The sequence below is a fragment of the Fistularia commersonii genome, chromosome 6 (assembly GCF_037954325.1).
Source record: "Fistularia commersonii isolate RoL2024-O1a breed Wild chromosome 6, RoL_Fcom_v1.0, whole genome shotgun sequence".
NCBI classification, from domain to species: domain Eukaryota; kingdom Metazoa; phylum Chordata; class Actinopteri; order Syngnathiformes; family Fistulariidae; genus Fistularia; species Fistularia commersonii.
In genome coordinates, this window is record NC_141289.1 from 11,740,830 (window position 1) to 11,754,673 (window position 13,844).

The 13,844-nt window shown below is 37.8% G+C and overlaps 1 protein-coding gene across 3 annotated transcripts in view; it reads left to right on the forward strand.

Annotated features, from left to right (window-relative positions):
- The window catches only part of LOC147233367 (lysine-specific demethylase 6A-like), a 35,875-nt gene that overhangs the window by 8,168 nt on the left and 13,863 nt on the right, over positions 1 to 13,844 (forward strand). For 2 of the 3 annotated variants that reach the window (XM_086148099.1, XM_086148098.1), the window contains exons 3-13: positions 4,325 to 4,433; positions 4,720 to 4,769; positions 5,597 to 5,655; positions 6,941 to 7,061; positions 7,276 to 7,330; positions 8,606 to 8,640; positions 9,368 to 9,461; positions 10,133 to 10,259; positions 10,891 to 10,989; positions 11,143 to 11,362; positions 13,129 to 13,266. In XM_086148099.1, the coding sequence (XP_086004225.1) occupies positions 4,325 to 4,433; positions 4,720 to 4,769; positions 5,597 to 5,655; positions 6,941 to 7,061; positions 7,276 to 7,330; positions 8,606 to 8,640; positions 9,368 to 9,461; positions 10,133 to 10,259; positions 10,891 to 10,989; positions 11,143 to 11,362; positions 13,129 to 13,266 (1,107 nt within the window). The remainder of the gene's footprint in view (positions 1 to 4,324; positions 4,434 to 4,719; positions 4,770 to 5,596; positions 5,656 to 6,940; positions 7,062 to 7,275; positions 7,331 to 8,605; positions 8,641 to 9,367; positions 9,462 to 10,132; positions 10,260 to 10,890; positions 10,990 to 11,142; positions 11,363 to 13,128; positions 13,267 to 13,844) is intronic. The other variant, XM_086148100.1, reaches the window with a different exon arrangement.

Sequence of the window (13,844 nt, forward strand, 5' to 3'; positions counted from 1 at the left end):
TACCTAGTTTGGTTAGACACTGTATTAAAAAGTTCAGTTTTTCATCCTGTCATTAATTTGGCAAGTCCTGTTTGATTTCAAGAATAATGCATACAGCAAAGCGGGAAATACTGAGCAGTCACATTGTCAGTGGCTCAAGTCACTGAAACGCTAGCAACTTAGGGACATGGTTACTTCGCCAACAAGTGTGTGGAAGTGTTGTTGAGCAAGACACTGAACCCCTAACTGCTCCCCTGGTGCTGGTCGACTCATGGTTCATCCATGATGGGTTAATTGCAGATAACGAATTTCCCCATGGGGATTAATAAAGGATAAATTATTATTAAAATCATGAATGCCCATTTCCAAAATGTCCAAAAAAGTTTTCAACAGTAATCAACTATCATTAGTTGATCCACTGTGTGAATAATGTAGTAATGCAGCTCGTCCCAGCATACTATGAAGTTCTTAATTTCTGTAAGAAAGTGAGGCTTCTTCTTTAACATCAGTTTTGCTTCCAAATTGAACAGCAAGCTTCCGTCTCAAGCATGGATGCGAAGGCATCATGAAACCCAAAATGCATTGAGTAATTTCACCCAGAGAGACTTATTTGTCTACTAATCTAATCTTCTGTAGACCACATAATTGTAACATGGCTTATCAATGGGAAGGATCTTAATTAACTATTCAGGAGTTGCTGGATTTAATTGTTTTTCATACATTATGTAATTTTTATACATCAATAGTCTCTAAAATTAAAGAGATGTCATATGCAGTTAACTCACTCTGGGACAGCATAACCTTTTTAAGGATGTCCTGGTAAATTCCAAGGTACCAATTACAGATATTATAATAACAATAAAAAATAAATTACTGTTTGTAGCTAAGTAAATTATTTCATTTCATCAAATGTAAATTAAATGTTACACAATAGGTCAACTACCAAATTACAGCTCACAGGGCTTCCTCACTGATTGGACATTAATCTATATTTATCTGTCACCAACAGACATTTTAAAACAAACTTGGAAATTATTGGCATATTTCAAATGTGCATATTTTTTTCACATTTTCTAGTGAATAAGGAAATTGCTGATCACTTGAAAGTGTTATTGCTTGTGTTCTTCAGACATCTGGCCACCCTTTCATTACTTGCCACGAATGACCCTGTGCTTTCGGTCCACTTTAGTGAGCTGTCTTCTAATCCTGGTTTTAGCCTTATCAACACCGAGTATTACAGTTTAGTGTCATTTACATGGTATTATCATACTCAGTGACTTTGTGAAGTGATGTTAAGTGGCTAGATAATGTTGCTAATAAAAGATTAACATGATATGCAGTCTAATGTTTGAATTGCAGATTATGTTACTTATTAGCATAACATCTAATAATGGCCGATTTCTCTGGACCCTGGAAATTATAAAGCTTGAAGTGAAGGGGAAAGACTATTCTATGTCTATAATATCTATTACTTTGAACAGCTATTGTACAAAACCACATTTCCACAGTTTAGATAGAATTCAGCAACATTGCGGCACAGCTGTCTTTAGTCACTCCATCATTTACCGGTTTGCTGGCTCAGCTTCTGTAATCTTGTGTCACTCTCATGATGCTGCTCATGTGCTGCTATACATATGGTATGTTTTTCTTGGAAAATTGTTTTACTTTTTAATGTCCTGATTACCGTAAGATATTCAGCAGTTGTTCTACCCATCTGTGCAAAGACGCAGGGATTTTCAGTATTTAATGAGGGATCAGTTTTTATTTCACATCATGAACAATTATCTTGATTTCAAATAAATCAATAACATTCCCATGTTTTAGTACTATATACTCCTATGTCTCAACATGAAAGTTCCTTCTCTGTCTTGTTTGCACCAGCAGCTGTCTTTTTAGGCTTTTTAAGTAACCTTGCATGTTAGTTTAAATACATAAAGGTCATTTACTTTGTTTCCTCTGAAAAAAGAAAGCTCCTTGAACTTCATTATAAAAGTTATTATCAAAGTCAGGTGATCTTTATTTTGACTATAGAATTCAGGATTTCTGATAGATTTGTTTTCCCTTCAAACTGTAATGTTTGTGATTCCATTTTAATATTAATCTAATTGAAAAAAACAATTCATGTAATATAGTTATTGATTGAATTTGTAACCCTTTCCTGTGGTCATTTTCTTAGACCCATACATTGCTTTAATTCCTAAAGTTTATTCATTACGTATCTAACAAATTGCAACAGCATCTTTGGGTTTTCCTGGGGGGGTCTTCTTGAGTCTCAAAAAGCCATTTCATATCTGCTGTTTATAAAGGAGCTGTGATTAAGATCAGGTTCCTACCATTTTGAAAATACCCACTATTCTTCTCCAAACTGCATTATTTCTCTTGCAGTACTGGCAGTGTATTTGTCAGTACATTGTAATTATTTTAACACGCAGCACATCACCACTACGGTATTTTTATTTGTATTTTTTATTCTCCCTCCTTCCTACTATTATCTATTATTATTATGTTTTACTTGAAACTCTGGCACAGCAATTTCCTTCGGGAAAAATAAAGGTGTTCTTATTCTCATTCTTATTCTTACCTTACTGCCATAGTCCTATTGTCTGTGGCTACAAGAAACCAAATCTCAGAAATTGGGTCACCCCTCAGAAGAGGCCAAGAGTGATTAACTGCTAAATCCCATTGGTTATTTTTCACTGAAGTAACTGACAGCAGCGACATCAACCAAACAGATGCCCATTGAGATCAGGAGATAACACCCAAGTTTGGCCGTGATAGCCACCTCATAGTTGTCCGCAGGAAAGATCTTGTTATGACAGAGGAATAGTATCTTCTCTCACTAACTGTACGCATACTATTTTGATAAGTACAAATGTAATCTTGCAGCATGGACATACATCAGGTGATTACTCATTAGTGTTTTACTTTTTTTTTTTTATTTTATTTTTTTAAAGCAAAACATTTTGCACTGGCCACACTGCCTTGAGTGACAACTCGTCTAGAGAGCCAAAAACTTCATTTTTGCAAAATCCGAGCCAACTTAGCTATGGTCACGACAAGCCAGATACCCAAACTTCCCATTGGCTAATGGCATTTACAATTAATATTGTTGCAGTAAAGATTGCAACTACAAATGGCCACCTTAAAAGCAGATGAAAAACAATATTTCTTGAACAAATCCTGAGCATATACTGCTTAGCTCACTCTACTACACTGTAGTTTCATCCCCTTTGGCCCCACAAATCCTCTTTAGAACCAAGCCACTGATGTCACTCCCTTGGCTTATAGTACGATGCATTAAAAGTATATTATACTGCGATGCTTGTTCTTTTCTTTTTTTTTTTTTGTAATTTATATGCTCAAAAATCCCTTTCGTGTGTGTCCTTCAAAAGTCATTCCTGAGATGCTTCATTACCCTCTGAACAGCTGTCAAACACTGAGAAATAATAAGCCATTATAGCTGTAGTTTACAGGCAATAGTATATGGCGTTGTATGCCTGTGTCATTGATCATTGACTGCTCTTGTGTGAATCGATTTGTATGTGTGTGTCATCAGACAGTACTCCAAGTATTTCAGTGGTTCTTTGAAAGTACCTTACTTTTCGGACTGTAGAGGGATATATGCCGCACCCACTTAATTTTAAAATCTTTTTTTTTCCATATTTTAGCCGCATCGAATTGTAAGCCACAGATATCCACGTTGTGAAATGAGATGCTTACACAGAAAAGATTTTGTGAATGCTTATTTACATACCTTAATTGATTGTTTCCAAAAGGTGCATGTAACACAGCTGTAAAACGGCTCTTCAAACAAAACAGAAAAGTTATGATGGCTTCATTCATCCTCCTCCAATGCACTGAAACCACTCGAGTCTTCTTTAGCGTCGGATTTGAAGAGCCTCAAAAAATCTCTGTCACACACCATTTCAGTCTCTGTCGATGTCGTTCACAATTTCACTTTCATCTAGAGGCAAAGTTACTTCTGAAGTTGTGCTGTTCTCATCACAGCAGTTTGTTAGATTTAGGAGGGGAGATTGAGAATTAAAATAGAAAAGTCTATTTAACACAAGTTCTTGTTGGCCACAATGTTCATTCCAGTAATGTTGTTGAGGACTGATTATATGTCTGAGAAACATTGAGATAGGCCAACATGACTTTGCTTTTGTTTCCTTGCCTTATTGTTTTTTTTCTGGTTTGAATTCCCTCTGTTTTGCTGTTTACATTTGTTCCTCGTATGATTGATGTGTGTCTTTTGAATTTTACATGTTTTTGAGCCCCCAGATCTATCTGTACTGTTTATATGCAATTCATAGTGTTGAGCCTGTTGCTTTTGTTTTGTTCTTAGGCTGTTCGCTGCTATGATTCTCTCATTCTTAAGGCTGAGGGCAAAGTGGAGCCCGAGTTATTCTGTCAGCTAGGCCACTTCAACCTCCTCTTGGAGGATTACCCAAAAGGTGAGTGCTCTTTCCTCATTACTTCCCTCAGGCAATTTTTCAACTCTTCTATTTCTCTTATTTTGTTTTTAGATTCTTAGTCCTTTTTGTTGAGTGTATAAATCAATTTAACAGATATTTTCTGTTTAATTTTGAGTTCATCTGTTACCTTCAAGCTAATCTCACATTGCAAATTCAATTTTTGGAATATATGAAACTGCAGCTTGGTTTATTTCAATCAACATTAACAGCTGTCTGCTTATACATATCAACTTGGATGCATTCCTCGCCTGTCTTTCAATTACAGCATTATCTGCATACCAGAGGTACTACAGTTTACAGTCAGACTACTGGAAGGTAAGAAACACATAATGCTCACATGCTAACGAGGCTGTGAGCTTTTATTTTTTTTCTTTTTACCTGTTTTACACATTAACACAGGCATTTTGTTACAAGGGTTGACTCAGCACCTTATACCAGCACAGAAGGTCGGCCCTGATCACCCCTCTTGTTTTTTTTTGTTGTTTTTTTTTATTCATGGGAAAAATAGTACAAATAAAATCCTCACATTCATTTAACTTTGTTACACATCCTCGTAGAATTCTAATTGTATGGCTTTTCATAACAGATGCATGAAATATATAAACTTAAAAAATTATTGCTGGACAACAAATGCAATAATAGTTTATATTGACAAAAAATGATTTTAATGTCAATAGCTGTAATGTCAGTAAGCTTGGATTCAGTCACAGCTACAGTCATAGCTTGTCTCAATACAGTTCAAGGGCCAAAGCTGAAGTTTTAAATTGACATTACCTCTTTCATTGATCTTACCAAACTGAAGGAAAATACAGAGATAACTTCTTTTTCCAGTAAAGTAATTTAAAATTGTACTGTATTTGCTGCTGTAATCACAATCCTTTGCCTTTCTCAAATAGTTTTTTTTCCACTAGTTAGCTTTAAGCACCGAGTATTGTTTGCAAGCCCACTATAAATCGCTTTTCAGTTTCTTTGTTGGTCCTATATTTCTTAATTTCTCGTGAATTTCTCATGTTTTCAATGCTTAAACACAAAAATTTATGTCTGCATTTTACTTTGTCAGGTGCACTTGAACAGGCATTTGAGTGCAGTTCAGTCTCTCCCTTTTATGTATTTGCACTTAAATTCTCAATCACTCTCCACAGAATGCTGCCTTTCTGTATGGCCTGGGAATGGTCTACTTCCACTATAATGCCTTTCAGTGGTGAGTCACAGCTTCTGTGTTCATTAAGTTATGTCTTCACCGTCAGTAATGTATATAGTAATGTTTCCTCCCCAATGCTGTTCTACTCTCAGGTCACTTGTATTTTGAGTGGAACGCTGGTAACTGCACATAACAGGGAAAACTAATTAAACTGCTATTGTTATATTACAATATTTATGGAAATATTAATCTAATGCCTTACCTTTGAAAATGAAATTTTACTTTGTCGCAAAAATGGTGAGCACTATTACTGGATCTGGAATTTATCAAGAATTTCTGTTGACAAGATACAGAATCTGTAATATTTTAATGCAAATCCAGAGATAACGCCATGCATACTCTGTCTGACAGACATAACTAATCACAGAACGTCTCAGCAGAGATTATTAAATCATGATTTCAGCCCAGAGTTAGAGAATAATCAGATTTTGGAAGTCTTTGCAATCACACTGCAATCTTGAGTTCCACTGGATAACGTATTCAGTGCCGTTGATGACATCGCAGATTAAATAATGCTTTGCAAAATGATGGAATCCTTTAATGTGAGTACAATAAACTGTGGTTCAGTTGTAATGCATTTATTTTTGTGTTGTCACTGGCCAAGTAACTGCTTTTGAGCAGAACTGTCTTGTGCTGTTTCCATGGAAACACCATAACCGGGGAAGATTAGATAAATTTCCTATAAGAATTAGCGGGTTTAACCCTGTGGACAGATAAACAGCATCACACAACTGGTATATTCAGTGTTTTGAAATTCTTGACCATTTAAAAGATTTTCCTTGCCTGTCTTCACACGGCTGTTCTGCATATCCTCAACATTTTTATTCGTCTTTTCTCACAGCCACGGTCTTTTATGTGCAAATGACAAAACGGGGCCCGCCTTGATTAACTTTATGCTGGATGGTTTGTTGATTCAGCTTTTGTCTGACCGAAGCAATCCTGCAATACTGTCAGATAATAACAAATAGGGACATTCTTAATCACTGTGGAAGGAACATCTTTAGTATTCTGTTCAAGATGGCACATACTGCGTGACTTGAATGTGTACTGTCTAACTGAATATGCCACAGCTCTGGTCATCTTTATTTCTGTTGATGGTGCTTTTTTTTTGTTTGGAACAAGAAGAGCAAATCATTGGCTGACTTTTTGTTGAAGTCTGTTACAAATCTGATTTTTAAAGTTGTTTGTGTTTTTATTTTGTCTAACTTTATTCATTTAAAACACACCCTTTTATCTTTTTTTGACCTTTACATTTATCATATATTTTGATCTATCCTTCCTGCAGGGCGATCAAAGCATTCCAGGAAGTGTTGTACATTGACCCAGGGTTCTCTCGGGCCAAGGAGATCCACCTTCGCTTGGGTCTCATGTTCAAGGTTAACACAGACTATGAGTCAAGCCTAAAGGTAGGTTTACCCCGAAAACCTAAATATATTATTACATTAATCACTTTCGAAAAATAGAAAATGAATGAACAACCAATGCGACAAAGTTACTGATTGGTTTACTGAGTTGTTGGTAGCAGCCAGAGATAAATTCAGCATTAAAATGCTCTTTCCTGGCAAATGGAAATTGATCATTATGCATCTGTAATGACTTCTGAACAATTCTCTTTGACAGCATTTTCAGCTGGCTTTGATTGACTCCAATCCCTGCACTTTGTCCAACGCTGAAAGTAAGTTCCATTTTATTTATTCTCTCTTATTTATTCACAACTGATTCTTTTCTTTTTTTTAAATTGGAATTCATAAACCTGTCTATTGTTCTGCTACTTTCCATGTTTCCATTTTGCTATTGTCTTTATGCCAGATCTTTAGCTCTTGCTATCTTGCTACAATAGAGGTTTTAATTGAAAGAACTTCATTATTCACAAGATTGGATATCATGAACTGACTTCATGAACGGTCTCATGATCAAAAATATCTGTAAATGTATCCAAACTAGTGTCTCAGATTGTGTTGTGAATTTATACAGGTTTGTTCTTTATATGCAAAACACATAGATGTGGTATTTGGAAGTTATACAATTACTTCGAGTGTTGGAAAAATGCAAATATATTATGTAGTACACATTGAAATGTTGCTGGATTTAAGAGCCTATATTTGACTAAATTATAGTCGCAGTAATAATGATAAATATGTACATGCTGTGTAAACAAGAAGATTAATGGCCTATCCTCAAAAAATGGTAAAAGTGTCAAAAGTACAATATCTCATTTTGTTCAAGACTTGTTCAGTTTTTGTACACTATTTTTATGTTACTGAGATTTTTAGATTTTGAGAATTTTAGCGTTGTTTTAATTAGATGCACTGTTTTACCTACTTTCTGTTTTTAGAATATCTGTTTCACTGCATTTTTATCTGAGGTTACTTGTTGTCTCCTTTTGGTGGTTTATATCAAGGGCTATAGCTGGCTGTTACTTTGTGGTCAGCTGCTTAGGTTCAGCCTGGGTAGAGCATTCTGTGATATACTGCTGCCACCTCCTCTTTTCCGCCTGCTATCTGTTACCTTGGAGACAGCAATATCCATTTTTGCCCAGCTTCTCACTATTTGCCTTTGCCTCATTGTGTCCCCCTCATTCCTGTTCTCACGAACACACACATACACATAGCAAGGGCAGCCCCCGTCTTTCTTCCCCTCTCTCTCTCTCTCTCTCTCTCTCCTCTCGCTCCTCTCTCTCCCTCCATCTGCTGAGAGTCACTCAGGCAGCTTAGATCAGACACTGCAGCGCTCCAGACACAGGAAGGTGCTGCCAGGAGCACAGCTACCTATCTGGTGCGCTACTTGTAATATGGAGCAGCAACCTTGGCTTTCTTGTACTTATTTATTGGCAATGTGGCACCAGTAGTCAAAGATTTAAAAAGCCTTAGTATGAGTAACTCAGATGAGGTGGAAATCCTTTCTTAAATGCAGAATAACCTTTTTAACTTGTGTTCTTTTCTTCTTACAGTTCAGTTCCACATTGCTCATTTATATGAGATTCAGGTAAGTGCTTGTTCCTCTCTGTCAAATGTCAGTTATGACCCTCCCAAGGACACAAGGATGTAGTTTTTGTCTCTGTCTCCTGGTGCAAGAAGAATTGCTGCATGATTACTGAATCTCCATTAATAAAGCTGCAGCTTTTAGGAAAGCACAGGACATCAAAAAAGCTGGGAAAGCCCTGTTTTGTTAATATTTTGAACTAGGTGCTGACAAATTGAGGAGGGATCTGGGTGTGTGAGTGGGTGGCTTGCAGGAGGGGATAGGATAGGAGATTAGTCTCAGCCGATCGACAGGGTTGCCAAGGAAACAAGAAAGTCTGTCTCCCCCCTCTTTTGTATGCTCATGGTCTCTCTCTCTCTTTCGCTCCCTCTCTGTCGGTGTCAGTAGAGGTACAGTAGCCCTCGCCAGTTCTTGGAGTAGCAGTATTTCAGGACTAATGTGTTTTTGTGCTGTGTCAGAACACTGCAGTGGGTGTCTGTGGCTTTTGTTGCAATGGTCTAAATGGCAAGCAGCCACAGAGAAAAAATGTTTCAGTTGCAAATGTCTGCCTTGGTTTAGGCAGGGAGGGAGTATTTGAGGTTATTACTTTGGCATTCCATAAAAGAATGGAAGGACAGATATCCTGGCATAAGTCTTTGATTAAATTAAGTCAATTATGCAGATTTTTAAATTTGGCTTTGTTATACCATTCTCATATCATATCAATGTCTGCCTCACTTCCAACTCTCAGAAGAGATACCGGGCTGCCAAAGAGGCCTATGAAAGCCTCCTGCAGACAGAAGAGCTTCCTGCACAGGTGAAGGCCACTACCCTGCAGCAACTAGGTAAGAATCACTCCCCCCCCCGTGTTCACTATTAGGCGCAGTCTAGGTCTCGACCTGGACTCTGTCCTGTTGGAATTGACATAAATTAGTTTTATTTATTTTTGGGAGAGATTTTGTTTCAGCCGGTAACTCTTTTCTGACAGTGTCTCTACACTGCTCCAAGACGGTGGCAGTGGTTAATGGTTGGAATGTGAAATACTACATTGAAACTGAGCATAAAAGTTGGCAGTAAAGCTTCACAAAATAAGAGATCTTCAGGCCAACTGCGATTGGTCAATAAGGATTATAACGTAGCATTTACTGGCCAAGATACCCTTTTTTAGGGAAAACAAAGAGAGAGATTTTGGGGAAAATAAAACATTAAGGCTGTGCAGGCTTAGCTGTAGACAAGTCCACTGATGTATCTGACAGTGCTCAGCTGTTAGTTTGTCTCATGTGTATTTATTGTAATGGACAACTAAATTATAATGGAATTTTAACATGATGATGCTGCTATACCGACCTCCTTGAATTATTATTGAATATATTTGACCTAGTCCTACACAAATCACTCTGAAACCGAGTCGTACCCCATATTACAAAATATCTCAGTACATCCGTGTATTATTGTCTTCTCGGGTGACCGCTATGTGTGATATGATGTGATGACAGTGAATGATTGTATTTTCTAGGCTGGATGCATCACACAGTGGAGCAATTGGGGGACAGAGCCAGCAGGGACAGCTATGCCATCCAGTGTCTGCAGAAGTCTCTGGAGGCTGATCCTAACTCTGGACAGTCCTGGTACTTCCTTGGCAGGTGTGTTGCACTCACATTCAAGAGAGGACTTCTGTAGTTTGACAAAATGCTGTCACTTCTATCATATTAAGAACTTCTATAATGTGCTGTAATTTCCAAATGGGGAAAACAAATCCACAAATCTTCGGTAACATTTCATAACTTTTAATCAGTTATCCCATTACAATATGTTCTGGCTAGTGTATTCTGTTGAAAGTTTCAAGCAATGCTATCTCACACTCATTCCAATTCTTTTAATCTACCAGTTTAGTATCACACCTTGAATCAAGTTTGTTGGTAACCATTAATTGATGGATGACTTCTTTTTGTCATCCAATATATATTTTAGGATTTACAAAATCTAAAGCATCTCAAAAATGTATTCAGTATTGAACTGTCAACCCTTCAGATGTAACCATTCAGTAATTCATGAGCTGCCTCCTTCCAAATGTCTGAAGTATTTCAGATTTTCTGTCCAGGAGGTTTGCATTTGTCAGAGTAGAAGGGAGCACAATACTAATAGCACACTTGTTATAAATATTTCCCATCTGCTGTATTTTTCTGTAATTAACCTGCATGATGACAGAAATATTGGTTCCTCAATAAAAGCTTTTTAATGTACTGGATGACCCTGACGGTCTGTGTCCCACAGGTGCTACTCCAGTATTGGTAAGGTCCAGGACGCTTTCATCTCCTATCGGCAATCCATTGACAAATCAGAGGCCAGTGCAGATACCTGGTGCTCTATAGGGTAAGGTTGAATTCAACCCAACTTGACACATATTCACATCTGAGGCTGTTCAAGCAAAAATGTAATATCTTTTAGGAATTATCTAAAAATTTATAATTTTAGTACAGTGCACATGAGTGAAATGTTTTTGAATACAGACAAATTCTCCCACAGGGTGTTGTACCAGCAGCAGAACCAGCCCATGGATGCCTTGCAGGCTTATATTTGTGCAGTGCAGCTTGACCACAGCCATGCTGCTGCCTGGATGGACTTGGGCACACTTTATGAGTCCTGCAACCAGCCACACGATGCCATCAAGTGCTACATCAATGCCACACGTAGCAAGGGCTGCACCAACACTGCCGCACTAACGCACCGTATCAAATGCCTGCAGGTGGGTCAAGAGAGAGTTGTTGCAAGATTTGGCCATGAAATGGCTTTTTCGATGCGCATCAAGGGTGATGAGATCTCCTAACACAAATTTATAAAAATGGCCACCTCAAAGCAAACTCAAAGTCTCGGTTATCACTGCCAACGAGATGTTATTATGCAGTTTTGGGATATCGCCATGACTTTTGGCTCTCATGGTGTAACTCAGTGCTGGACAGGTACAGTATACATTAGATTGTTCCCCATGTCCCAGGTTTCCTTTTTCTCAAGAAATATTTTGTTTTTGGCCAGGGACTGTTCCAAAAATCTCTGTTTTACTGAGGTTGTTCATATTCTTTTAAAGCACACTTACCTGCAGTACTGCTGCCTGCTCATTCCAGAGTTTTAACTTTATTTAGTTGACAGCTGGCATAGACCAAAAAGAATTGAGAATGGCTCACCAGTAACCTCAAATATGAAACAAGCTGCCTTAATCACCTTTTTCAATTAAAACATTTTGGCTATTTTTTCTTTGCACAGATGTCACTGAACTTGAACTACTAAAAGCTTTTTAATGGATGTGGTGGTGTTAAAGGAGTATATGCGGTAAATGTCACAGTGTTGAGAACAAAAAGTTTGACATCATTGATATTTAAAAAAAAAAAGGAAATTGAGAAAAAAATATATATAACATTGTACGAGTGGAGTACAAGAACTGAAAATTCCTGGTCCCCTCCATCAAACCTGTTGGGTACAAGGAATATGATGACAATGTTGTAGAGAAACAACTGTTGGAAAGCAGTGTAAGCTGGCCTCCTCACAAGACCTCCCCTTTCTGATCCCTTCTAGATGATATTGATCACTGCTGCTCTTTGTGACCCCACGCCTCATTTATAACTGCTGCAGTAGTCTGTTAATGATTCAATAGGGACATTATGTGATACTGGGCGAAATTTTGAAACCAGGGGATGTGAAAAATCCAACTGGGATGTCAAATTGGGTTAATGTATTTAGATCTCGCAGTTCACTGTATTTTAAAACGGTTGAGAGCCCCTAAGTCTCTGAAGGCATTTCAATGTTTTCTCTGCTTCATTTTTAATACTTCTTAACACCTTTACTGTCTGTCGTATAACCAGTCTTACCTGGTATCCTTTTGAAAATTAGGCAGTTTGTTGCATTTGCTGTGGAAAGGGAAAACCTATCAAGGCATCCGGAGGAAGTAATGGATTTTTTTTTTTTCAAATTATATTGTGATCTATTACTTTGAGGCAGATATATTAATGAAAGAACAGATAACTTACAAAGGTGCCCTTCACCCTTCCCTAGATATATACAGTTGGGGTCCTAATAAATCCCCTTGTCATGTATTAATTTTTTCATCTATATTTTTGTCTGAGCTTTTTGTAAAAGCAGTATCATTTCCCTTTACATATGCATGAAGGAATGTTACATTTTCACCAGTGAGCATAATTTCATGGCATTAAGACAAGCACAGATGGCTTGTTTTAATGGACTGTGTTTGACTGCCTGTGTTTGGGATTATTGTTGCTGAGTGTCATTCAAGCCGTAATACCTCCTTATTTGTTTCAGTCAAGTATTTTCAAGGCAAAATTTTGCATATTGTTGTCAGTTTCCAACTTAGGTTCACTTGTGTTATAACCTGCCTATTTGCCATTGCTTATCATTTTTTTTTTGTTTTGAGATCATCGTTTTGTTTTGTTTTTTCCTTAAAGGCTTGTGGGTTTTTTTTCCCCGTTGTTTGTTTTTTCACGTCGTTTTCCATTCCCCTAGGCTCAGTTGAGTAACCCCCAGCTCAGTAGCCTTCAGAGTAAAAGTAAAATGCTCCCTCTTATTGAGGAGGCATGGAGTCTACCAATCCCAGCTGAGCTAACCTCCAGGCAGGGAGGCCTGGGCAGTGCACCGCAGCAGGTGAGAGACCAGATAGAGCAATCTACACCTCCCCTCCCTCTGACTGAGTTTTCACTAAGACTCTCAAACACATAATCCTAATGTACACACAGACATATCTCCAGGTCAGCACATGCGCATGGACTGTTGTACTTTCTATTGGGAAACACTTATGCTTAACTCCTCATCCACATCATCATGCCGATGTCTGAAGAAGCTAAAAGTTTAGCGAAAAGGACCTTCCATCAATTCAATTTTGATGCCTTGACTTTATTGGAAACTCACAGGGCGTACTTCTTGCTAAGAGTAGTTCAATGGCACGTCATATATTGCAAATGACCAAGTCATGGCTTCTTAATGGCAGCTGCTTTTTAATGGGAAGGGGTTCAGTCAAGTGTTTCTCAGCCCTGCACTTCCTTTCTTTTCCACAGCACTGTAGTCACTTGACTTCACCCATCATGCTCAGTTCACTTGAAACAAAAGGGAAAAATGAAATTGCCTTCTATAGACGGTTGAAGCGGTTTTTCAGAATTATCCCCCTGCACCCTGTTCACTAGCATCCAGTTTTATGTAGGTTAGACTGGGAAAGATTGCTCTTA